Here is a 26,515-nt window from a genome sequence, read left to right on the forward strand (position 1 = left end):
TATTTGCTATTATTGCTTGCCTTCCCGAAACTCAAAGGTCATTGAGCAGGGGGAATATATTCAAGAGACGAGGGTCTGTTTCCTGTTATGTACTCTCACAATCTGCTTTGATCTCTTAGTGAACAAAACACGCCTTATTCCACCGCACTAATGACAATGGAAAAGGGACGGGGGCGTTTCCCCGCCGGCCGCAGCCGGTGCCGGAGCAGGCCCGGCCGCCCCGGGCCAGGGAAAGCTCCGCTCCGGCCCGCAGGGAGGGCGGCGGCGGCGGCGCACCCGAAGCGCCTGGCGTCGCTCGGCTCTGACGTCCCTGCTTGCGGCTTCTCCCAGGCCCGTCCCGGCCTATCCTGGGCCTCATCCCGCCCATCCTGGCATCCTCCGGTGGCCTATCCCGGCCTATCCCGGGGCCTGGCGTGGCCTGGCGTGGCCTCTCCCGGCCTCTCCCGGCGCTCGCCATGGCGCTGCCCGTCGTACACAGGTGCCTCCAAGTGAGTGCGGCCCCTGCTCCCGGGAGCCCCAGGAGCTGGGCCGGGTTTGCCTTCGGCGCCGAGCTCAGGCTGAGAGTGCAGCGGGGCTCGGTGCTGGCCCAGGGCATCGGGTTTGATCAGTACCCTGTAGGATAGAGCAATACACTTTTATATCTATATCTATATCTATCTATCTATCTCTATATATATATGTAAATAATAGTTTTATGTATGTACATACATATATATACACACATGTGCACACATAAATGCTATATATATATGCATACCCTATAGTTATACATGTTATATATATATAATATATATATAACATATATATGTTATATATATAACTGTAAATACAATTCTATGTATAATATATTGCCTTATATATAGCTTTATATGTTATATATGCAATACGCACACATAAATGCTATATATATGCATACCCTATAGTTATATATGTTATATATATGTATATTATATATATATAACATATATATGTTATATATATAACTATAAATACCGTTATATGTATTACGTATGTATAATATATTGCCTTATATATAGCTTTATATATTATATACACATTAATTAATATATGTACATATAAATGCTATATATATATGCAAACCCTATATATGTTATATATATAGCTATAAATACCGTTATATGTATTACATATGTATAATATATTGCCTTATATATAGCTTTATATGTTATATATGCAATAAATATATACATATATATTATATATACATTAATGAATAGCACATATAATTATATACACAAAATGCATATAGGTAGATATTGTCTCAAATTACTATAATATCATATATATATGTTTGTGTGTATATATATATATATAAAATATATATGTATGGCTGCATACTGCTGGGCAAGGTCCAGTAGGCTTGCACGCAAGAAGTTCAGCTGTCGTGGCTGCCTTTCTGTCTCTGGTGAGGTTAAATCAAAAATAAACACCAGCTTAGTTGCAGAGCTGGTGTTGACAGTTTAACTTGGGTGCTTTGTCCCTCTGTGATTAATTTTCAATGCAAAACCAGTTCCCTACGTTCCTTAATGAATGACGAAGTTATATTAGACACCTTTAATAGATACCTGTTAAAGAAGTTTGTTGTAGTCAAATCCAGCCAGTTGCTTTTCCTACCATTTTCCTTTTAGATGCTTCTATGGTTTAGAAAAAATGTAGTAAAGTCTTTGGGAGAGGGTTTTTATTTGAAGCGTTATCAGCTTAATTAGTATTTGATTTGAAAGTGTTCCTTGATTTTTCGTTTTTCAATTCTCTTCCTTTTCAGCTCGCTGATGAAAATGAGCAGTTAGTCAAGAAGGTGAAAAAACTACACATAAAAAATAAGGAGCTAGAAAGGAATCTGGGTCAGATTCAGGAACAACTGCATCTGCAGCAGTTAATGCATGTCTGTGGCACAAGCAGAGAGTAAGAATTGTCAAACATTTCTCTTTTGCATCAAAAGAAGTGCAGCGTTTCAGGACTTTTATTTGCATGACCTTAAGATGAGCTGGGCATTATCTGCTATGTGTATTTTAAGGAGCCATCTGTGAACAGGATGGTGGGGTGGAAAATGCTGGGGGTCTGTAGAGGAACAAAGGATCTGGGGCATCTTGTACAACATTTATTGTAGTGAATGAAACAGTTTTAACATCAAAAAGTAATACTTCCAGCTTAGCCAGTACGCTCTCTCTATCGAACTACAAAGGCTTTTACACTATTTTTCCACCAAAAAGCTGTAAGATAAAGAAAAGTTGAGTAGCATCAATGCTGTTTAAAAGATTTAGAACCTAAGGGCCAGAAAAACTGTAGTTGCTAGTGGTTTGGAGAGTGTTTTGCCAGGATTTACACTCCAGTTCACAAAAATCTTCCAAGGCTTAAGTTTCGGTGTTTTTATGATCCTGCCTGGAAACCTCTACCATAAAATCAGACTGTAATTTGGCCTTTTTCAGTTGCTTGAATTAAATTAAATTGGTGAAATATGATTTTATGAAGCTGTTGTGTTTGTTTCAATTAAGTGTTCAGGTTCAAACAGAAGCCCATTTATGGCATAAGGGTGGAGACAGCAAGGATATGGTTCTAGAGAGTGACAGTGTCAGGTGAGTTCTTGGAAGCTGCTTCTTCACAGAATTATTCTTCTCTGTAGTGTAGAAAATGTTCATGGTTAAGTCAGTTGATTTTTTTTAAAGCTGTTATGCAAGTGGCTTTCAGCCTTTGAAACAGTGGGAAATCATTCACATGTTAAAAATAATTACAAAATCTTGGGTTAAACTTGAAAATAGCACCAAGCAAAGGGCAAACTGGATTTCTTTCTCAAGTAGTTCATTGAGAAAAAGTCAATGAGCTAGGAACCTCCTTTATGTGTCTTTGTGCACACATATGATCTTTTTTGTAGATTTTTTAACCTAGAATTTCGTAGTTTCACATCTATTTTGTGGAACCCTTCTCACCTCATTTTATATTGCTCACTGTTTTGTGCATATAAAATTTATAGGCTGATTTTGAAATAACCTAGAGAAGCAGTTCTGCTTTTCAGTCTAATAATTTTAGAGCTGAGCCACTACTTACTGTAGTTTGCCAATAAGTGATAGAATTCAAGTCTTGTAACTGCTTTTCTGATGCAAAAGCTACAATTCTGTCCTTAAGAAAAAATATACTGGATCATTTTAACAACTAGGCAAGCTACGTAAAGTATTGCTCTGTCCCTCTATGACTTGATTGTAAAATTGTAAAATGTGGATCTTACACAGATCTCTGTTGCTCTTTGGCCAAGTGCCCTGTTTTTAGTGTTTCCTTTAGGTGGCTGTAGAAGACCCATTTTGTTTTTGTTAAAAAAATATCTTTACAGTGTGCTGGACTCTCTTTGCAAGATGCATAGTTACATAGGAAGGCTGGGTGACTGGCTCTGGGCTCAAATTGAGTTCCTAGTTAGGTGCTCATATGGAAGAAGTCCAAGTTAGTCTTTGAATTGAGTGCTGTACCTGCCTTGTGTTACATTGCATAGATAACCCGACCTAGCTTTTTTTCCTAGCTTTTGTTTGTGTGTTCTTTCACAAAGCTGTGCTGTGCTGCAGTATTACTCATCCTGCTTGTGGTATGCAGTCATGACTTATTATGAATGGCAGCTCTTACAGTAATTCCTAAAAAAACAGGAAAAATGTCTGCTCATGTCCATCAGCTAAATTGTGGGCCTCGTGTATGTTTGCTGAATGCTATGAAATATGGTAGGAAATTAGTACAGCAGAACATGATGCAAAATAATATCAGAGGGAAAGCTAACAGCCCTAATCTGTTTATCTGACATTTATTTTACCCACTCATTTTCACATAGATTTCATTCACTCATATCCTCACACCCACACACTTGGAAAGCAATGAGATGTTTTGTGCAACACAGAAAGCTGGGAACTGCCTCATGTGTCCTCATCATGCGGTTCCTGATTTGTGCTGGACAAATTTTTTAAAATCCTTTAGAAGTGTCCTTTTGCTATTCCTGTTGTACTGATGGGGAGAGGAATGCTGTATTTGACATGCTGCAAAATCACTGCCAGCCTCCTGTTGCTGTTGTCTTCCCTCAAAGAGTGATTTGCACTGAGGTTTAATTGGGGTGTGGCCATGTGTGCTGGACAAAAACAACAGGATCCTCAGTCTGGCCGAGTAAAAAGGATTCTTTGCCATCATACAAACCATTCTTTTAACTTGCTTTGCTGTTATTTTCTGGTGCTTTCTCTTTCTGTGTTGACAGTCACATTTCATTCACTGCCATCTTAAATATTTCTATTACGAGTCTCTGCAGCACAGCTACAGGCCAAGTAATCTCTGTGGGGCATCTCTAATACTTTTACCATAAATGATGCCACATTTTGTCATCTTTCATGTTTTACAGCAATTTATGCATTTCTATTTTAGACTGCTTCAGATGTATAATGAGCTACAGAAACGTTATGTTAAAGAAACCAAAACAAACAAGGAGCAAAGTGAAGCAATTAAAAATCTCACTGTAAGTAGAATTTGTTGGAGTTGGTATTAAACAGCCCAACAAAAGCTTTTAGGGAGACTGAAAAGTAATTCTTACATTTGTGAAATGAGACCATGCTTTTCTTTTTATAGTTAGTTTCCCATGGCAGGGATACTGGAGGGTAGCCTGTAGTTCCCTTTAAAACTGAACTCTGTCACTGGTCTGTCTGTAGCAGAAAGATGTCTCCCCTTCCCTTGTTTTTTCTTTACTCATCTGCCTACCCCTCCTTCCAATTGTATATGCACCTTGTGAGCTCTTTTGCACCAGCCCTGGTATTCTTCTGCATGTGTCATGAGCTGATTTTTCTCAGAAATTCAGCAGAAGGCAAACCAGATGAAGACAAAGAGTGTTCTTTTGGGTAGCAAGGTCTGTGGCTCTGCTGTGCAAAGAGTCTGGCATCATGACTGGAGTGAAGGTAGGGTTGTGTGGCCAGGAGCAGTTCTAGAAGCTTCAAGAGATTATTGCCTCTTCAGGCCTGGATCGAGCATTGCAGCTGACCAGTCTAATTTCCTCATTTGTGCTTGGTTTTTTTTCCTTTCAGACCCTTTGGGTGAATGTTGTTTTTAAATCAGCAGTTGAAAATGCTAGGTTTGCATTTGATGAGTTATGTTTCCAATTGTGTTCAGTTGAGCTGCATTTTTTCTATGCATTTTAAAAAGATTTTCTTGACAGATTAAAATTAATGAGCTAGAGCACAATCTTCAAGAGCAGAGGCAAAGAATTGAGCAACTGGAATGTAAAAAGATTTATTGGAAAACTAGTGCTCTTTCTAGAAAAAGAAGTCAAACCCCAGAGGGAGGAGTAACTTCTCACAAGGACATTTCTGCAGAGAAGGAAGCCTGTTGCAGTAGGTACTTAGGTAATGGTGCAGTTAATTCTGATGATGTTCCTTCCAGTACGCCCAGCAGAGGGAATGCATTTTATTTCTGATCCAGAAGCCACTCCAGGCTATTTCTTCTCCTTCAACCAGCAGTAGCTAAAATGTTTTTTTTTTTGTTTTTGAAAACCGGTTGTGTAAAAATGGCATTTTGTAATCTGGGATTCCTCCTTGCATTTGTTTGTGATAAAACTTTGCTGTTTTCTCTTTTTCTGAAACTGATCTGTTGTTGTAATCAGAGGTGGGAGTGCGTGGCTGTATTTAGTGCTGGTATTTATTCTAGTAAGATGTATCTGTGCAGATCTCTTAATAATAATGTTTGCTGCACCAGCCTTTGGTTTTCAGACACTGAGTCACAGAATAACCTGTTTTTAGCCTTAAAACATTGGCCAAGCCTGGGCAGTGCTGGTTTCAGTACGTTCTTCCTCTCATAATCAAATCCAGAATTTAAGGTGTGATCCTCTTCCACTTCAAAGCATAGAAAAGAGATGGATGAGATCATATAATGTAGGCATAAATTTCAGGAAATGTGTATCAGCAAGGGCTGATGTGACCCTCTCATGAGCCTGAAAAAGATAATCGAAACATGTGATGTGTGTTTTGTGGATTGTAAAATAATCCCACATCTAAGAATCTGGCAGATCCAGATTATCCAACTGGCAGATCCTGATATCTTTCATAGTACCTGGGAATATGCTGTTCTTAAGAATAAATCACTTTATGAAAAAGGTACTTTGAGAAGCTGAACTATAATTTTCTAATATCACAAAAGGTAGGCAGCTCTTTAGCTGTAATATGATTCATATGAGGGGGAGGTTGACTGTAATGGTTGAACTCTACATTTTTTCATTTGAATATAGAGCTATTGTTGAAGGAGATTAAAAAGCTGAAGAAAGAAAATGGAAAGTTGTCTGCAGAAAAGAGAGCACTAAAAAATGAATTAGCTGGATTAGACAAGGTAATTTATTTTAAGACAAGCTTAAGAGTAGGTGATTTTTGAAAAACTTAACTTTTCTGCCTGAACTGAAACTTCTTTAGGCTGGATATATGTTGTTATAAAGTAAAATAGATAAAAACCCAGTGTATAGCATTCTGAGAGAGATGGAAATGAGTGACTCCTTGAAACATTGATGTCCTGAAGGGCTACCCAGCTAAGGAAGACTATTTTCTCTTGAGCTTAAGGATGTCAAAGTTATGCCTCTGACAGAAGTTTATGCCTCTGACCAAGTTTAGGGAGGGCAGAGGCTTTGAATTTTTTCTTAGATCTATAGGTGTAAAAATTGAAAATGTGAACATTTGGTAATTCTTTAAGTTATGTAACAAGATTATGAGCTCTTACTTAACTATAGCAGACTCAGTTTAATGTACTGACATAAGGTTTTATTTTCAGCAGCAAATTGTTTAAACTGATTTTTGCTTATTCCTCAAGTCTTTTTGTTTTGTTGTTGCGGATTTTTTTTTTTTTGAAGAATCTCTTTTCTTACCTTGCGGTCCTTTCTCCCAAAGTAAATAACATTATGGTGTTAATTGCAGAGGTAACAGTAAAAGAGGGTGATAGCTCATTGGATGTGTAATTTGCAGAACATCAAGCCAGGGTGAGTTCTAGATCCCTGTGTTTGGGAATCAGGGACAATGTGTGGCTGAGAGCTTCATCTTGCAAGAGAGATACATGAACTTGAGGATGTGGCTTTTTATCAGTGGTTCCTTTTTAAGGTAGTTTAAAGTTGCTGTATGTTATATGTATGTAGCTGTTCATTTAAAAAATGCTGCAATAGGGAGGAGAATGTCAAATATAGATGGTTATAGGTAGATACATTGTTATTTTGGTACCTAGAACATTCAAGGATTGGTGAAATGAAGTCTTGGGTGATTATACTCTTCTGTCCATATATTTCCCAACAATTTCTGATTTACAAAGGATTAGAATGTGACATTATTCCCTTGTCATATTGAACTGTCATTTTGTAGCTGGCTGGTAAATCCATATTTTTCCCTTTTTAAAACTGGTCTTTCCTATTACTAGTCTGTATTCCAGCCTCTAACATAACTTGTACTCTACTTGTGTGCTCAGGGCAGAAATTATTAAATTATTATCTAAGGTTGTAGTTGATTGCTGTATCTCACCATAGCTGTTTGCATAACTCAGCCATACACTGGTAAAAATATAGAAAGTGTCTTGGAATAACTGAGCTGCTGACTAGCTCTTACTGAGAATGCTTTTGAAAAAAAAAGTTTAAGGTGAATATTTTTGGGTTTTTCTAGGATTTTTTTGAAGAGGTAGAAGATCTAAAACATGCTGTACAGGAATCTGTGAAACTGAACAATGAGTATGAAAAGTGCTTGAAGCAAATCAGTGTAATATATGGACTTCCTTTTACAGCACATTTGTAACTACTGGGTAATTTAATGCCGGGTAGAGTTTCTACATAATTTTATAATTACTGCAACATTTAAACCTACCATAGCTTAAGTGGTACCATAGTTTGATAATATGGATTCAGTAATGTGATCTCAATATGACAAGTGCTTGGAAATGTATTTTGTGACCTTGATTTTTTTGTTTGTTTATATATTTTTAAATAAACTGTGATCTGCATAACTTCAACTAAGTTTCAAACCCATCTCTTTCACACTTGCAGAATATATTCTGGTTGTGAAACCAGAATGAAATTGTTTTATTTTTCAGAATTTCCCAATTTATCCTTTTCTGTAAGCTACATAAAATCAAAGTGTCTGTGTAGATTTGTCAGTCTGCATGAATTTCAGCACTAAGGAGGTACTAATGCAAACAGAAATTAATTCTATCATTAAATTATTGCAGAGGGGTTTCTTAAAAGAAAAATGCTAAATCTCTGCTTGAAATTTTTCTTCAATCCCAATAATAAGTGAAAAATTGTGGATGAAGGAAGGATTTAGTGTTCAGAATTGGAAAGTATGTTCAGAGCATTTTGCATCACCAAAAGAAGAATTCTTTGATTCAAGAGTGAGGTACGTGAAGAACTCTGGTGTTTGAAGAGCTGAAAAGGAAAGTGGGAGTGCAGAAAGTCACAGTCCACAAGGCAGAAATGTTGTGTTGCTTCAGGGAGGGCGAGCAGGGAATGAAAAGAGACAACTCCCAGTTACAAGTGTAGCTTCAGAACCTTGGGAGATTTGAATCTCAACTTGTTTGTAATGACATGTAAGGAAAGTTTAACATAGTTACAGTACAGAACAATGTTTTTCTGAAAGGTGTAAATCTCTGCCTTTGTGACATTGTGGTGGTGGATGAAGTTGATTGAGAACTGCTTAGGGTAGAAAGACTTGTTTATAACCTAATACAGCTTCTTTAGCTTCCTAAAAGTACACGGACACTCCCGAGGGATAGGATTAGGAGTAGGATTAAGACTCTTGTGTCCCACTTGGTTTGTTAGGAGAGTTTTATGCAGCTGTAATTTAATAAAGAAATTGGCCTCAAAGCGTGTGCGGTGTTCGGAGTTGCATATTCACTAAGTGATAGGGTAAAGCTCCAGAACTGCTTGTGCCTGCTCTGGCTGTAGACCACTGTGTTCCCTTGTTTCATTCTTGGCTCATTGTAAATTAAAACTGGATAATGTTCTGAACAAGAGATGGGGAAGGGAAACAAAAGAGGAGCAATGCAAATCTGTGTTGCCAGTAAACCTCCTGGAAGATAATAAGGAGGATAGCGTGTATAACAGAGAGTTATAAGTGCAGAAATGTTTGTAACATTTGCTAATGAGTAAAATAAGCATGAATGCTGGAGGAGGAAGCAGTGCCAGTTACTGGAGTCTTTTCCCTCCCAGTGTTGTGGTGTAAAGTTACACTTTCAGCATGTTTACACTTTGGCCCCGTTGTTAAATGATTCAGTAATTGTCCTCGTCCACAGGCTGATTTTTAAATGTCGTGCAGAGCAAGAAGCAGTGAGGAATCCTTCAGTCTTTTCTCATAACTAAGGTCTCCCAGCTGTGGTGGGGAAATCTGCTCTAACGAGAGAAATGAGCCTTGAGAGGGGGCGCGGCAGCGACGCGCGGGGCCGCAGCTCCAGCCAGCAGCGGCGGTGCAGCCCCGGCGGAGGTCGCTGGGATGGGACGGGAGGGGATGGGATGGGAGCGGAGCGGAGCAGCCGTGGGCGGGCAGGTGGCAGAGCGAGGTGGGCAGGGATTTCTCTCAGCCAGTAGCAGGAGCTGTCTTTCAGCTCGATCTGCATCGCTGCCTGTCTATGAGGTTGGGTTGGGTTTTTTTTTTTTTCTTTTTTTTATTTCCCTTTCCGCTTTTCCTTTCACTATCAGGAAGGCTGGCGGTGTAGGGTGCAGATGGGGCACCTGTGGCAAGCTCCGCATCTGCGGCACAACTCCCCAGACGGTGACAATTAGCGGCAGGAACGCCGGAGGAGGAATGCATGTGGAAGTGACCGGCTCTGGGGCACTGATTGTGTCTGTTGCTGCCTGTGACTTCTGAAAATGGCAGTTCTGCCTTGAAGATATTTTTATATTCTACTGATTGCAGGTTTGGTTTGTTGGTGTGGGTATCTTTTTTTTTAAACTTGACAGTATCAGTTTGCTCTTGAAGCTGTGATATCTATTTATTTATTTATTTATTTATTTATTTTCTGGATCTATTTTATGGCTAATGCAAGTTAACTTATTGGCATTTTCTATCCAAATTAATGCTGGTTTTGTTGGAAGAGGAGACTGTTTCAGACTACCAAAGTCTACTTCCAAATAAGCACTACTTCCTACTTTGCAGGATAAAGCCATATAAATTTATGGATAATAACATTCTTTGGATAAGAATTTGCCTGTCTTTTTGTCCTGGTTGCTGTGCCATTTAGCAGATTCCTGTGCTTTGATCTTTCCTCCTTGTGAGATGTACAATTAAGGTGTTGTTATTTTGTTTGCTATTCAAAGTGCAGGCAAGAGGAGTATTAAACAGGTTAATCAGTTTATATGTGTAGTTCCACGTATTGTGGAATTTGTGACATTTGGCCAGTGGCTTTCTCCTGCTAAACCAAGTTTAGGTAGAACTGAATTCCATGCAATTAAGTATTAGTCATGCTACTGTTTGATAATGCATATTAGAAATGTTTCATGGTGCAGGCTGGTGGTTCTTTGTCTCAAATAAGTATTTTGTAGTGCTGATAAGGGAAGCTTGTGTTTGAAAATAAGTGGCTATTATCAAGTAGTGGTTTTGGTTGGAAAAATAATATAATAATCATCATGTGTCAGTATTAACTTTCCATGAGTCATAAATCAAATGGGCTAGTTCTCAGGACAGTGAAGCAATTTAACTTTGTTTTGTGTTCTGCATATAACTGAGGCCAAGATTTTAGAAACAATCCACTAATTTTGTATGGGTTTGTAATTTTGTCCCAATTTTCCTGATATGTAGAGTATAAATTTTAAAAGGTACCAAATATTCAAAGCTGTAGTCAGATTTAGCTAATTCAGACTTGGCCTGCTAATCACTGAATGCTATGTTCAGTAATTGCTCACATCCTGGATATTAATCCTAAAGTAGGATTTTTTTCTATTGTAGAAAGCAAAATTGCAATCCTGTTGTTGGGTGGGGGACCACATTTTGTGGATTTCTCTGGAAGTTCTTCCCGAGCCTGTGAAGCAGCATCTCTGTAGGTCCCCTGGAGTCCCTTTACTGTGACCATGCTACAGAGTTCACCTCTAAAGGACGGGGCTTTCAGACCTGCAGTGCTCTTCAGACTGAGACCCTGAGAGGCTGGACCTGGAAATTGAGGGATTTCATTGGAGAGTAAGGGCTGGTGCCTCTGTACTCTCAGCTGGGATACTTTCTTATGGATGTTTACCCTGAAAAAGTGTTCCTGCCAAGGGCTGTGGAAGAAACAAAAAAATACTCAAGTTTCAAAAGGGGTAGATTCCCTGTTTAGGTTACAAGGTATCCAAGGCAGCAGAAAACAGTAAATACAGTTACCTCACCAGTTTTGGCTCATTAATTGTTTCTCTACAGCTGCAGTGAAGTTTCTTTTTCCTGAGGCTTAGATGTTTCTTTTCCCCTTGTCAGAAATGAAGCAGTGTTAGTTAATTAGCTGTGTATCTGTGCCTGCACTCCTGGAAATGTCGTCCTGTAAACTTCTGGGATAGTGAATTGCCCTTGGTTCTTGGAGATTACAATGAATCGTATCAAAGGTGGTAGTGCTATTGATTTGGTGTAGTCATGTTCTGCACTTGTGCCAGAACTCTGGGAGTTGTTTAGCCTGGAGAAAAGGGGGCTGAGGGGAGACTTTATTGCTCTCTCCAACTTCTTGAAATTAGGCTGTAGCCAGCGGGGTGTTGGTCTGTTCTTCCAAATAAGTGATGGGACAAGAGGAAGTGGCCACAAGTTTGCCAGTGGAGATTTAGATTAGATTCTAGAAAAAATTTCTTCACTGAAATGGTTGTCCTGTATTGGAACAGGCTGCCCAGGGAATGGAGTAGTCACAATCCCTGCAGGGATTTAAAAGATGTATAGATGTGGCACCGAGGGACATGGTTTAGTGGTGGACTTGACAGTGCTGGGTTAAGGCTTGGACTCAGTCTTGGGGTTCTTTTCTAACCTCAGTGATTCCATATGGATCCTATCGGATTTTTTTTTTCTTTGTTGCAGCTGCTGTTCAAGCTAAGCTCTGTCTTCACCCACATTTGACCCCCACTCATAGTGTTTTCACTGTGAAGTTCTTAAAAAAGCATCATGCACCAAGATCCTGGCTGGCTGTAATCTGCTTTCCTTGGTGCTGGTGGGAGCGAGGGCAGTTCTGTGCTCAGCTGGCCAGCTGTGTGCCTGGAGGAGAACTTTATGCTTTAGGTCAATTACATATTCCCAAGCCTTTCAGGGTGACAAGAAGCTAACACTGTAGGCCTTGCATGGTAGCTTTCCACAGGGAATGCAGACTCAATGAATATTTTATTTTGTATTTTCTCCACAGGGATTTTGTGCTGACAAAAAGCCCAGTGTGATCCTTTGAGCAGCCCAAGCTGTTTTCATCTGAGAAGAGAACTAGAGCCATTGTCTTATGCTGGTACTGCAATGCTGAGTTCTAGCTCGACTGCTGTGAAGAATCTCCCTCTGAAGAGGAGGCTCTGTTTTCTGCTGAAACTTGTGTGCTTTGTCAGCTCAGTGTTAATATTTTGTGAATTTTTAATTTACTATGTGGTAATATTTCAATGCCGATGGCCAAAAGTGGAAGGTGGAGCTCACATGACTGAAAAAGATTCAGTCCTAAAGGCCATAATTTTAGCTGATACACACCTACTTGGTGAAATCAAAGGACATTGGCTGGATAAGCTAAGAAGGTAACTATTAATTTTTTAAAATAATCTCTAGCCAGTTTTAGAGTTTTTAGTAGTAGCTAATGGGACAATAATTCACTGTTCTATTAAACAGCAATTCATTAGAACTGTAATGAAAAACAAACAAGCTGCTATTACTTCTTGCATGTCTTGTATCACAGTGGAATTACCCACCAGGTAAGATGCACCTACTGTCCTTACACTTGATTTCTAAGTATTTAATTTGGATTTCATAATATATTTTCATATTTCAGTATTAGAGCCAGTTTCCCATTCCTGTTGCCAGGCTATGTGTCTGTATCCAAAGCTGAGGATCCAGAGGTAAGGCAGTGATAACTGGTTCTGTATTTTCCTTTCAGGGAATGGCAAATGGAGAGATCTTTCCAAACTGCCTTATGGTTACTGCAGCCAGATATTGTTTTTATTCTGGGAGATGTTTTTGATGAAGGAAAATGGAGCTCACCTCAGGTATGACATCATCAGCTGTCTTGTTTCAAAAAATGAGGATTTCTTGAGGGAAATGGAAGCAGATTAGGTATGCAAAGCTTTGCTTAATACTGCTACAGTTGTCCTGTTGGTAGAAGTTTCTAGCTTTTCAGATAGGAGTTGGAATGTTGTGATTCTCCTTCATTTTTGGAAGTACCTTGACAGTTTTGTGCCTCCTATAAAACTTACACAATGTAAACCTCTGAGTTTGTGCTTCTGTGTTAGACACTTGTGATGGGCCAGCCCTGGCTGGATGACCAGTGCCCAACAAAGCTGCCCTGTCACTTCCTTCCTTGGCTGGAGAGGGGAGAGAAAACACAAACAGACCTGCCTCCTTTACTGACCTTGGTGTTTGCAGGGCTCTTCCTCTCACAAATTCTTACTCCTCTCTCTGGCTGCAGTTGCAGGGATTCCTTTTTTGCCACCTTCCTTATTCTGTTATCCCAGAGGCACTGCCAGCCTTGGCCAGCGGTGGGTCCAGTTTGGAGCTGGCTGGCACCGGCTCTGTAGGACACAGAGGGGGCTCCCACAGAAGCCACCCCTGCCGCCCCTCCAGTACCAAAACCTCGCCTTGCAAACACACTACAAAACCTTTGATGCTGTGGAACAGCACCGATTTCTTCTTCTGTTATTCTCCTGCAGGCCTGGGCAGATGATGTCAGGAGGTTCCGGAAAATGTTCCAGCATTCAGTTTTTACGGAGCTGGTGGTCATCGCTGGGAACCACGACATCGGATTCCATTACGAGTGAGTCTCGTCAGTGCCAGGAGTACACAAGTGCCAAGAATGAAGGGTCAGCGTGCCCACAGTAACTGTGCAGGGTCTGAGGCACCTGTGTTGTGGTTTTATGGGAACTTTTGGATCATGATCAAATTAGAAAGGGTTGTAATTTAGAGTAAGACCTGTGCACAAAACAGGTTTATGCTTCTCTGGCCGTATGAGGGTTGTTCAGAGCTGATCCTTCTGCACTGACATGGAATCCTTGAAGCTCCTTTTCCTCGTTTTGGGCCTTCTCCTTAGAAAGGCACCTGAGCATATTCCCACTCCTGTTAGCACAGGAGAGTGTAAATGCCCTCACTCTGCTGGTGCTTGCACTGGTGGGAGGGGCTGGAGGATACAAGAGGTGTCAGAGCATCCCTGTGAGTTTCCTGAGTGATTGTGTGAGCTGGATAATGGAGCAGCAAGCTGCATGAGTGGTCAGCAAACTGTAAAGCCGCTGTGTCAGCTGAGTTCCAATGGCAATTTCTTACCTCAGTTGTATTTTTGCTCTGTGACACAGAATGACTACTTACAAGGTAAATCGATTTGAAAAGGTTTTCAACTTTACTTCAGGAAAGCTGATAACTCGGAAAGGAATAAAGTGAGTATATTTCATTTTTTTCTAATGAAATATTACGGGAATGCTTCACTTAGAGCCTGTTTTTTTTAATCACCTACCTTATGATGTGTTAAACCTCAAACACTTTGTACAGACCTGTAGTTTGATACGGACAGGAAGCTATACTTAGAGCTATGTAAAGTCTAACAATTTCCTTTTAAATGGAAAAGTACTGTGGAGTCAGAATCCATTTCTCTGGTGTGACTTTATACTTCCTTGCAGCAGGTAATGAGCCATGGCTGTAAACATAGCAGGATAAAGAAACATGAACCAACCCCCCTCTGTGTTTATAAATTAGGAGTTTCATTAATTTTAATAACTTTAGTCTGCAGAACTTAACCCTTGTTTGAGGAATTTGGGAACACAGCAGTTGTGTGTCTGCAGTTTTTCCACAAGGTGGGGTAGTAACGCTCGAGCTGGTTTTGGCTTCGAGCAGACCTCGGTTCGGTTTGTTCTCACAGCTGTGTCCCCGTGGCTGCACTTGGCTGCCGTGCGCTGTTACCTCCAGACACCGCGCAGGAAACGAAGAGGGAATGCAGTGCTGGGTTTGTGGAAAGGTGCTGAAGTCTCAGAGTCAGGAAGGGAAGGCCCGTCGCCGCTCTGTGTTTGGCATGTGTGCCCTTGGGTTGTACCCACTTGTGGAAATGTGAGATTCAAAACCTACAGGTTTACACTGGTTCCCTTAATTAAGCAAACAGATAAATGTTTAATTAAAAATTCTGAACAGGTCTGGAAATGGTTGTGTCTATTTTAGGAAGATTTCTGAGCTTCATGAAAGCTCAGTATAAAGCTGTTGCTTATCATGCAGATGTGGGGTACTCAAGATATGTATTTCAGCTGTTTAAAAAATAATTATTAAGGAACATCTCCATGTCTCCTTTGATAAAACAGCATAGCAGAATTCTTGTATGCAGTTGTAGATTGCCTGTCTGGTATCCATTAACTGCAATGAGCTACATTATTAATATTCCTAAAATAAATATTCCTAAATAAACTATTTTACAACAAATCTATGTTATAAAAGCAGCTTAATTTGCTAAAAGAGAATTAATTTTTGTTTTACTATTGACTAGTATCTCTTAAGTGAAGCATTCAGCTTATTTTTGTCTTTTAAACAGACTGAATTGAACTGGGGATGTAGCTCAAGCTGAATGTGAGACTAAACGGGTGTGAATCTTGTGGCAGAACTTAAGGTGATTTGAAATCTACAGGGAAACCTTTCATTAAGAATAAAATCCTGCTTTTTGTGTCAGAGACCACGAAGTACAAAACTAAGTTTGTTCAGCGCAGTCACCCAAATGCAGTGCTGTTCTGCTTTTCAGTTGGTCTGAAGAAATTCAATGTCTCAAATTCTGTCTCTGAGGTCTAAACTGTGTGGGGAGAGAAGCAAGTTCTCCTTTCCCTCAGAATTTAGTTTAGTGATGAACTTCTAACATTCCACTAGAATACAACTTAAGTATCCATTAAAATAAAAAAAAATCTTTAGTGTAAGCATGAAGCATAAGGTACATTGTGCAATCTAATTAACAACTGTATAAAGGTGCCAACCAGGCAGAGACATGGCTGTGGCACAGATACTCAGAGGAAGATCTGTAACACACAATTTCAGGAGCTGTTACATTCTGCTGCTTTGTTGAGCTATGTCCAACTTAGGAACAGTTGCATTTTATAAAATGAAGTTTATCCCACACGTGTGCATGAACAACAAATGCCTTCCTGTCCTCCCCATTTCTCTTAGCCCACCCCCTGGTATTTTCCAGCTTTGTCCTAGTGAACAGTGTGGCCATGGAGGGCGATGGCTGTGCTGTCTGCCGTACCTCAGAGGCAAAACTTGTGGCACTTTCTCACAAACTGAATTGCTCCCAGCAGGTAAGAGATTATTGAAGATCTGACTACAGCCAGAGACTCCTCTGCCACAATGGGAATGCTGATACTGTAGCATAGCCAGGATACAACCAGACTCCACCGAAAAAATCTGCTTCCAGTTCACAGTGCAACTTGTTAGCAAGTCTTTCTCCCCCCTCACATTGCTCTTAACCATGTTTACTTAACTATTAACAGCGTTGCTTAGCACTAATGGTGTCAACTTCCTTGTCAGTGCTGCCAACAGTGTAATTTCCTGTGTTCCGAGCAATGGCAGTTCTGTAACCCTCCCTTTGACTCCAGATACACAATCCTGCATTTATATTTATGGATATTATTCTGTTTTATAGCCTTCAAGCATGTTCTTTTAGTTTCCTGATTCTACTGCAATGCTTTCCTCATACCCTAGTAGTGTTTTAATTGTATTTTTTCACCATATCAAATTACTTCTTGTATTTCCTTCCTCTTCCCTTTTTCACAGGCTGACTGGATGCACAGTAGGCAGCATGACTGACTGGGCTGGCAGTCAATCAGGAAACCAGCTCCCAGTGGAAAAATGGCCAGACTCTATTTCCCTTGGGCTGCCCTCAAACTCCTTTGCCTTGTTGGTGCAGAGATCTGCTGCTTTCTGTAGTTGATGAAGCTCAAAACTGTACACTAAAGCAGCACAGAATCTGAAAAATATAAGAGCTAAAACTTAAGGCATCACAGTCAGAAAGAGCACAGCTGTATTTACAGCACGTACAGAATGGGGAGTTTCACTAGTCCACAGTAAAGCTGTTAGGAGTTCTTACAGTGGGTAGTATCTGATCTAAACTGCTTAACAAAAAGCAGTTTAGCTCAGATAATAACATACAACAAAAATCATATCCAACAACAACCTCACCCTCCCTAACCCCTTAAAACCTAGCTATTGCTTAATTATCTTCACTCCTTCTATGACTTCATTTTGTTCACAGAAACCAAATCATTCCAACAAAAGATGCAGTGATGTGGAAAAGCTTCCAGCTTCAGAACCCATCCTTTTACAGGTGTGTTAGAAGTGGGGGGAGGCAACGTATTGACATGTTGTTTTTGTGGATTTATTACTGTTCCAGAAAGGCTGGATCATTAACAACTAATCCTTGCTTTTAATTACTCCCAGCATTACCCTCTCTATCGGAAAAGTGATGCTGAATGCACTGGAGAAGATTCTGCTCCTCCAGAGGAGAAAAACATCCCCTTTAAAGAAAAGTATGATGTACTGTCTCAAGAGGCATCACAAAAGGTTTGATTTCTTGGGAACTTGAGTGGCAGTGGGTGGGTGAGAGGGGGACATGACTGTAGATATAAATAGATTAAAAAATTGTGGTAAGGCTGTTGGCTGAGATAAACAGAGCACAGCTGCTCCTGTCTAATGAGGCCTGGGAGAGGCTGCTTGTTAGAGCTGCTCCCCTGAGGATCCTCACCACCATGGCCTTGGTCCTGCCAGGATTCCCAGGGACAGCTCCTAAGTCTTGGCACTCTTAAATCTGCTGTGCTGCCATTACCTCCACTTCAGCATTCTGTATTTTCTGTACTGTGTAAATTATTGACACACCTGTCAATAACGTGGATGAAGCCACAGTTTTCCAATACTTTGCAAGCATAATTTCTGTTGAATTAGTAACAAGAAAATTTAAAATATTCCCTTAAAACTCAATGGTCATTGTTTCTTTCCTTCTGCATAAATGTCTTTACTTAAAGCTTGTTGAGATTCTTCCTTAGATAAGAAAATTTTTTACTAAACCCAAAGTTTTTCTCTTTGTGATATCCACAGCATGCTGTTGCCTTTGTTCTGATCTGTATGAAAAAAAAAGCCCAGTACTTGGGATCAGGCCTAAATGGGTATGACTGATATTGCAATACCAACAGATTTCTTACTGGAAAACAGAAGTTTACAGGAAACACTTTGTAAACACATAAGAATTGCCATATGTTCAAAGGAAAAAAAAAAAAGAGGTTTTTAAGTTCAATTTCTTTTTAGCTGTGACTAATTTTTGTGCTTTACTATTTTGCGTTCCAGCTGCTATGGTGGTTTCAGCCCCGTCTGATTCTCAGTGGGCACACTCATAGTGCTTGTGAAGTGCTGCACGCAGGGAAAATTCCAGAAATCAGTGTCCCATCATTCAGTTGGAGGAATAGAAACAATCCTAGTTTCATCATGGTAAGTTTTAATTTTTTTTTTATTTTTGTCAGATAACTTTCATAGATAAATCAACATGGCAGTCAGCTATTATTTTTAAAAACTGATTCTACCTGTAAAAACGAAAAATAATAAAAAAAAACTGCCTACCCACCCAACCCACTCAGTACACTGCATCCACTTTATAAAGTACATCTGTGGGAGCCACATGTTCTGTGTGGTACAAAGCAATGCTGCTAAAGACCTAATTAGTATCTGGGTACATTTTCTTAGAAAGAGAGTGCACTGTAAACTATTGACTTGTAAAAATAATCAGTATTGTGCACTGAACAGCAGAAAGACCAGTTTGGCTTGGCTGATTTACCAGCTGTGAAAACAAGACTGTATCCACCTCAGACCCTTTTGCACGGTGATCACGGTTTTCAAACGTGTGCGTTAATGCAGTGAAAGTGTTTGTGACGTGCCCACAGTCTGCCTCCTCGTTGCCAGTTCACATACAGTGTGTTGGTTCTGCTTGTGCAGGCAGTTCCAGTGCTCAGTATATCCTTAGAGGTAAATCAATTAGTTCCCCAGTTCAAAAATAAAACAGAACTCTTAGAAACTTGGAGTAAGAAGCAAAACCTACAATCTGTTCATAGAGTAGTCTGTGACTTGGAGGGGGAAATCTTTTATGTATGTTTTACTGCTGTTGAGTTTAGGCTGCTTAATACACAGATAACCCCATATGTTTAAATTCATTTTATGCAACTGTTAATATTTGATGTTGAAAGTAGTTCTGTTTATTTCATAGTCCTGAGAGTAGCTGCCTTCAAACTGCACACGCACTCTGCACACGCCAGACAGCACATCTTCACTGCAAAACAAGAGGTTGGCTAATTAAAGTGGCATCCTCTTCACTACTGTTTGAACTCCTCAGCCTCGATCTGCTGTAAACTGTAATTTAAACTGCAAAGTCAAGCCAAAACCCAACAAAGTTCTTTGTTGCTGAAGTTCATATTCCTAATTTGGATTAGCCAACGTGTGTTTTTGCAGCATGTACTGGGTAAGGAGGAGGGCTTGGGGAAGGAAGGGGCACATTCACAAAACCTAACTTCAGCCTGGAAAGGCTCCTTCCTGGTGGATTTGCAGCAGCTAAAGTTAGGCTTCTCTTGAAGGCAAATCAGATGAGGAGCCCAGCTCTTTGTTTATGCTAGATGGGAAGATTGGCCTCTGGGCTAATGTTGGCCTGGTGAATATTCCAGTCAGTGCCCAGCACCACAAGGTATGGACTCTTCAGCCCCCTGGAGAAGGCACTGGTACTAGAAAACTGGCCCCAACCCTTGCCACCCAACACAGGGATTTAGAAATTGGAGATCTGACAGCTGTGGTGTTCACTCCTGATTCAGAACCCACTGTAACACAGCAAAGTGACAGTCTTCATTTCTTTTCCAGGGCAGCATAACACCAACTGACTTCTCCCTCCAAAAATGCTTCCTTCCATTTGAGAGCAGAGTCTTCACTATCTACTGTGCAGCAGGTGCTCTGCTTGTGATCCTGGTACTAGCTCATGTTCAGCTTCTCACTCCACCGTTTTATTTTGCTCAGCGTTTAATCAGTAAGCATAAAGCAGTATGAAGAGCCAGACATCTGCATTCAGTCACTGAAATACCAAAGCTGAGAACAGTCAAACATCAGACTATATTCATGCCAGCAAATGACCTAATTTGATTGCTAGTCTGAAGGCAGGTTGCATTTACACATACCATAGAAGTCCTATACAGCTGATATGACTACTACAGGATAAATAATTAACTGAAATGAACGTTTCATGCTGTACAAAAATACTGTATTCGACAATCAAATGAGTCCTTTTCCTGCTATAATTTTTGTATCAAATATGTATATTAAAAGTGTAACTGTACATTATGTAAATCCTATAGCCTCATCACTTGTCTGCACTTGTGTCTTACCCTGGTGGAGGCTGAATCTTGCAAACTGGAAATGTTTCTCTGTTTTATTGCTGCATGGCCCTTCAAATGTCATAGTTGTGTTTGTTAGGGTCAGGCAGAATCTGGATGCATCAGCACTGAGATATGTGGATTTCCATAACCTTTTTATAGTGTTGTGTGTAAGGGACTGTGGTTTGGGACAAGAAATCTTCTGGTTCCTGACACAGTAAATTGTTAGCTGACTATAATTTGCAGTTCTCCATCTACCAGACAACACAGGGAAGAAGCTCAAGGATCCAGTTTGCTGATACACACTTGAAAACTGCTTAAAAAAAAAAAGGTAGGGTGACACCTCAAGCTGCTGCTTTCAAAAAGATGTGCTATGATGAGCTTAAAAAAAGAGGGCCCTATTGCATCCCAGAGATCTGTGGTGAGGGGCCCTCCAGTTGCTGATCTCCTGCAAGAAGGAAGGTCAAATACAGCTGCAGTAACATTATCCTATGCCTCAGCCCTCAGTCTACAGCCAGGGATAGGAATGCACCTTATTTTACATTCCACAAGTTCGGTTGACTTTAGTGTAGTGTCACATTTTGAACTGCACTAGCTCCTCTGTGGGGAAGCAGAGGCCACCAGCTGTGCCACAAAGATAAAATCTGAACTCAGCGTCTCCAGTGTGTGGGGGAAGGTGGGACAAGCCTACTGCTGCTCCCCACCCACCCCAGAAAAAACAGAAGGACTACTTCACACCAGGACCAGTTTTCCTGCTGATGGTCCTGCAGAGGCTGGGAGCTCTAACCTGAACTCCTGGGGCTAGTTAAAAAAAACCTACTATCTTTTGTTATTCATTCTATTACTTTCTTTGGCATGAGAAATAAGAGAATTCTGTTTACTGTTAGCTTATTCCACCCAGCCTTTCACTTTTTAGGAAATATGACTAAATTAAACATAAAAATTTCTGGGAAGAGAAAATGGTCATATTAGAGTATCTAAAATGGGATTGTTTTATATTCAACTGGAAACAAGTTCTCAATTGGACTGTAGTCTGATTTTAAAAAGATGACAGATTGGGGTTTATAACTAATAACAAGACAGTAAAAAGTTAATAAAACCTGCTGATTTATATGCCAGTGTGCGGACTGTGTTAGCTCTTCATCTCTCCCTAAATTTAAAATGAAGTGGGGGGAATGGTCCCAAGTGTGGTAAAACATTCTATAAAGTAATGTAGTCTAACACTTCTCTAGGTTTCTGTTATTGCAACTGTAATTTTAGACATTTGTACAGGTTATCTTGGACACAGGAAAAGTATATAGTCACAGACATAAAACACCTATGTATAAAATATAAAGCAGTGTTATAGTTACTAAAAAGGACATGCCTTATTGCTACAGCAATTCTTGCTTTTTATATATTGTACTGTACCACAACTTGTTTTGAGAATGTCATTTGCATAAATTATTCAAGTTTGAGAAATATTCACACATTTTGATTCTACAATATTTAAAATAAAATAATTTTCTAATGTGTCTCTTTATTAAAAGAGAAATAAAAATGTCATCTTGTAATTCTCTTAGGCCAGACACAAGGGTTTATACACCTTTTTTTTTTTTTATCTTCTTTCTCGCTATTTACTTGCACAATGAAAGCCGCTGTTGGTACAAAGATTGAAGAGCTCTATAGAATGGTGCTTTACACATTCACAATCGGTCTGTGCAATTGTGAAGTTCTATGAATGACCAAAGAATTACCAAACATATTTTCTAAATATAAAGGACAAAAAAAAAAAAAAAAAAAAAAAAAAAAAAAAAAAAGAAGAAGAAGAAAGAAAAAGAAAAAAAATCCTTGTTTCCCATTAAAACAACACCAGGTTGCAATTTGGACACTTGAATGAATTCCAATGTTTTAAAGCTGAGACTTCAAAAGAGAAAGGCATGTTTGCTGCAACATCCGGTGACTGTAATACCTTACTTGGAAAGGTAAGTGGTTAATTTGCATAATTTATAATTTTTATACTAAAGAGCATTTTTATATAAACCAGAAAAAAACCCCTAAACTCTACAGATAAAGTTCTTACCTCCAGTCACTGCTGCAGGTAAGGTTGACATCAAGCTGTACAGCGCAATCAAAAACATACTTACATCTTAGCTCATTTTACAGGTACAGCCATAATCAAGGCACAAAGATCTTCTACAAGTATTTTTCTTCAATAAAGTTGTACAAAATAATATTACATTTTACAGTCTGTACAATATAATAAACCAGCAGTAAAACAAAAAAATATATATAGGGAGAGGACTGTTGTCCAAGAATGATCGGAACTAAAAGGATCATTTGTGGACAGCACAAATAACATAAGTGAGGGTGGTAAATTTTCTGCCTAGATGCAACAGGCTGAAAAGTAGCTGTAATTCGAATGCCTGAGGTGTGCAGAGACACTTAGCTCCAAAACCCCAGAAAAATTGCTTTGTCTTCACCGTTCCTCTCATTATCTACTCTACTTCCTGTGCCAGTAACGGCTTAAAAGAGGAGGTCACTTTATCAGTTGACCTGCAACTCAGAAATGCTAAAAACTGTGACAGAGTAATAAATATTGTGGTGCTGCTACATTGTGTGTCTACTTCCTCAACAGTATTTAATAACCTGATACAAAGTGCATTAATCTTTTTTTCACCCATCAAGTACTCTTCAATGTCATGTTAAAAAGGAAACCCACACAGAGGGATAGGTATGACTTCAGTGTCATCCAGATGACATACCGGTCTGAACTGAGGTTAACCCACTGGAAAAAATTTAGCAGGTCACGTTCAGTTTTAAAAAAAACAAAAACCTAAGGGAACAGAGGTAGCCAAAGGGCTTAGTGGAATGACGAAGAAGTGGCATGTCAAAATAAAGCACAAAAATAGTCCCAAAAAGCATGAAGGGAAAAATAACCCAAACTTGCTTCAAATCAGCTTTAAGGTTAAACAATTAAAAGTAAACAAAGTGAAGAGACTGACATTTCTATAGTATATTCTTCCACCCTGTGTGGGGTAGTATCAAGAGAAAGAGTAAGGAGCAAAGAATTTAAAACCACAGGTTCCACGGTGATCCCCTCACAAGAGTTCGTACTGGCGGAGGTGCATCCTCTGGATGATGTCTCGGCAGTCGTTGAACACTCTGCGGATGTTTTCTGTGTCCACTGCGCACGTGAAGTGTGGGTAGCAGTAATGCCGGCCGTCTCCGCTCGCTGTACTTATCCTCTGTGGAAACAGGGAGGCAAAAAACAAAAGCATCAGGTGCCATGCCATGAGAAATTTCATATCTCAGCAGTCTACGGACTTGGGGGAACCAAGAACCCTGGGAAATCTGCATATAGATCACTAAACAAAGTAAACAGAAAGAAGGGAGGGCTGTGGCCTGGTCAGTGTGAATGACAAATCTGAAATGAAGATTACAAAACATTATGGATACTGGGGTCAGGCAGGAGTCCTTTGTGGGAGCCACGGATGCCATCCTTAGCTGCACAGGCTGTCGCCATTTGTGCATCACTGTGCAGCCAAACCTGTGCTGCTGACAGCTGTGCAGCCTGCCATGCAGCTGCCCCAGGAATTGTTTTCTTTTTTTGGTGCCATCATGTGGCAAATTCTTGAACTCTTGTTTTAAATCAGCAACACAAAACCAAAACCCTCCCCGTTGTGGAGCCAGCAGCGGCAGAGAACAGCATTCTACTGCTTCTGCTTCTTGTGCGCGGGCCTCTGAACTTACTTTCACTTAGAGCATCTATTAAGCCAGCTGAAGGATTGGTATCATCATTGAGCTCAGAATTTGGTGAAATTATCACCAGAGTGGCTGGGTTCACTTAGAGTAGTAAAACATGCAAAAATCTAGTAAAATCAGACCATGCAGAATTACATTTTCTCAAGGTTACTGCACAACTTTTTAGGTTCTAACTTAAAGCTCTAGCATCACTTTGCCCATGGTTATCTTCTTAAAATTCCCCAAAATCTTAAAACACATACTAAAAAAAATCCTAATTTTTATTCTGTATTACTATAGGACTGACAAATATAAATCCATTCTAGATCATTATCTTACAGAATATAAACAAAATATCAGGAAAGCAGAAGGTCAGTTTTTAGGATAATGATTTTTATAACTATTTGCTAAATTTTATTATAAATTACTCTAGCTAAACAACAAAAGACAGTGTTCCATCTCACTCTAGCTACACCATATATTTTTAACACAGGATTTATTTTACATGTAGGTTTGACCTTTCAAATACCTGAAGCTACAGATATGCAAAACCATAGCCAGTTAGAAGCCATAATTTACATAATTAGATCAACAAGCAATTGCAGACTTTTCCAGGTAATTTAGGTAGTATTACACATTCAACACTGATTACACAGGGGTGTTCATATACAGTCTAAGAATTATTTTCTTACCATGCTACTTTCAATACCTAGTTTGAGGCTTAACTTCATGAAAACTACTAAGAACTGTCTGCTTGTGTTTATCATGCACTGATTTCACTCATGTCTATGGCAATAAGCTGTCCACAGTGTCCTGGTTACATACACAGCATGCCAAAGGATGTATTTTCAAAATACTAGGGGGCTGTCTGTTTTTGTCACCTGACAGCTCTTGCAGTCCTCTCATTTGAAGATAAATGCAGAATTGTCACCCCTACTCGACACTCACTTTGAATTAGTAGTGTGTTACTCAGCACCAGTTCACAGGGGGAAAAAAAATCCCCTGGGACACTGATGAAAGAATATTTGCTTTCCAGGCAGGAATATTTAATTCTGGCATCCCCACACTGCAGGGGTCAGGATGACATACAAATTCAAGGAATCCTGGTCTATGTGTTTGAACAGCAGCTCCTTCACCTCCCAGATTCAGGTTTTGTAAAAACCATCAGGACAGGAACCAGAGGGGCCATGCCACTGTTCTAACAGGGGTGTATTCACACTGGGGATGTATCCAAACAAAATACCAGCAGCTGGAGAGCTCTGTGTGCAGAACACCAAAACAGGGCTGGGGAGCAGCCTCACCCAGGAGCACACACGCACACTGCCTCCAGGAAGAGTCTGGGAGAAGAAAGGATGTGCCTGAGTTGAAGAACAGAGGATTTCCCACAAGATACAGTTCCAGGACCGGCAGATGCCCTTGCCAGCCTAGCCCTGAGGTGCAGGCACTGGCTGGGCTTGGGCCCAGCCATCCCTCCCACGCTGCTCCCTGACTGAAATCCGAGGGATCTCAGCCCTGCTGCCCAACCCCGAGGGGCCACAGTCCTCACACCAGCCCTGAAACCATGAGCTGACATCTTTTGTCTTTCTAATCTATCCTGTGTAGCAACAGTTATTGGAAATGTGGTCAATTTCAACCTCCTCCTAAAATTCCTCAAATTACAGGCTTTAAATTTGCCACTACCATTCCTACAGCCAGGCAGTTTTAAAGGGTGCAGCACCATGGTGATGATTGTCATGCACATCCATCGTTTATGCACACCCACTACCATGATAAAAATCACAATAAAGCATATTAAACACAGGCTTCTCTGAACCATGCCTGAAAATTTAACAGAGTGGGGCATGGAAAAAGTCATAAATCAAGGAACTTGGGAAAGAATAAAGCAAAGCCAAGGCAGACACAGGTAGAAAATACAGCCCTTTTCGTCCTGGCAGCTGGCTAAGGCCATCAGATCCCTGCCAGTCTGTATTTCTCCTGTGCCCCTTACTCCCTCTCTGAAACCTCTTGTGCTGCCCCCAGCACAAGAGCTCCCATTGCCCCAGCACCCACAGGGGTTTCCTGTGTGGCTGCAGTGCCTGTGCCTCCTCCCCTCCCCACTTCATAGCTGGCCTCCTTCTGCAATGCCAGTGAGTCATGGCAGGTAAGGACCTCGCCCTCAATGAGTGTTCTTAAATCATGAAAGCAGATAAAGGTGGGGAGTTTCACCCTAATTTCCCTGTAACTCATCCCTCAGAACAACTCTCCTTCCAGACTGGATATCATCACCTGCCTCACAGGATT

General features: G+C 40.3%; 2 protein-coding genes across 12 annotated transcripts in view; one reads left to right on the forward strand and one right to left on the reverse strand.

The window, feature by feature from the left end:
- Nucleotides 1–405: 405 nt before the first annotated feature.
- Nucleotides 406–20,482, forward strand: MPPE1 (metallophosphoesterase 1). Of its 10 annotated transcripts, none has more exons than XM_041399397.1 (14): nucleotides 406–488; nucleotides 1,784–1,923; nucleotides 2,514–2,594; nucleotides 4,405–4,495; nucleotides 9,677–9,893; nucleotides 12,322–12,688; nucleotides 13,045–13,153; nucleotides 13,814–13,917; nucleotides 14,450–14,530; nucleotides 16,309–16,417; nucleotides 17,371–17,442; nucleotides 17,556–17,678; nucleotides 18,456–18,596; nucleotides 20,007–20,482. In XM_041399397.1, the coding sequence occupies exons 6-14, from the start codon at nucleotides 12,423–12,425 to the stop codon at nucleotides 20,187–20,189; spliced, it is 1,188 nt and encodes a 395-aa protein (XP_041255331.1). In that variant the 5' UTR covers nucleotides 406–488; nucleotides 1,784–1,923; nucleotides 2,514–2,594; nucleotides 4,405–4,495; nucleotides 9,677–9,893; nucleotides 12,322–12,422; the 3' UTR covers nucleotides 20,190–20,482. The 10 variants fall into 10 exon arrangements, with proteins under 10 accessions (XP_041255331.1, XP_041255333.1, XP_041255336.1 ...); XM_041399399.1 differs by lacking the exon at nucleotides 2,514–2,594 and adding an exon at nucleotides 10,923–11,150; XM_041399402.1 differs by lacking the exon at nucleotides 9,677–9,893.
- Nucleotides 19,332–26,515, reverse strand: part of GNAL (G protein subunit alpha L) — a 184,272-nt gene continuing 177,088 nt past the window's right edge. For both annotated transcript variants that reach the window (XM_041399394.1, XM_041399395.1), the window contains exon 12: nucleotides 19,332–23,739. In XM_041399394.1, the coding sequence (XP_041255328.1) occupies nucleotides 23,593–23,739 (147 nt within the window). In that variant the 3' untranslated portion in view covers nucleotides 19,332–23,592. The remainder of the gene's footprint in view (nucleotides 23,740–26,515) is intronic.

The sequence above is a fragment of the Onychostruthus taczanowskii genome, unplaced genomic scaffold, assembly GCF_017590055.1.
Source record: "Onychostruthus taczanowskii isolate IOZ18803 unplaced genomic scaffold, ASM1759005v1 scaffold16, whole genome shotgun sequence".
In the NCBI taxonomy this organism is placed as follows: Eukaryota; Metazoa; Chordata; class Aves; order Passeriformes; family Passeridae; genus Onychostruthus; species Onychostruthus taczanowskii.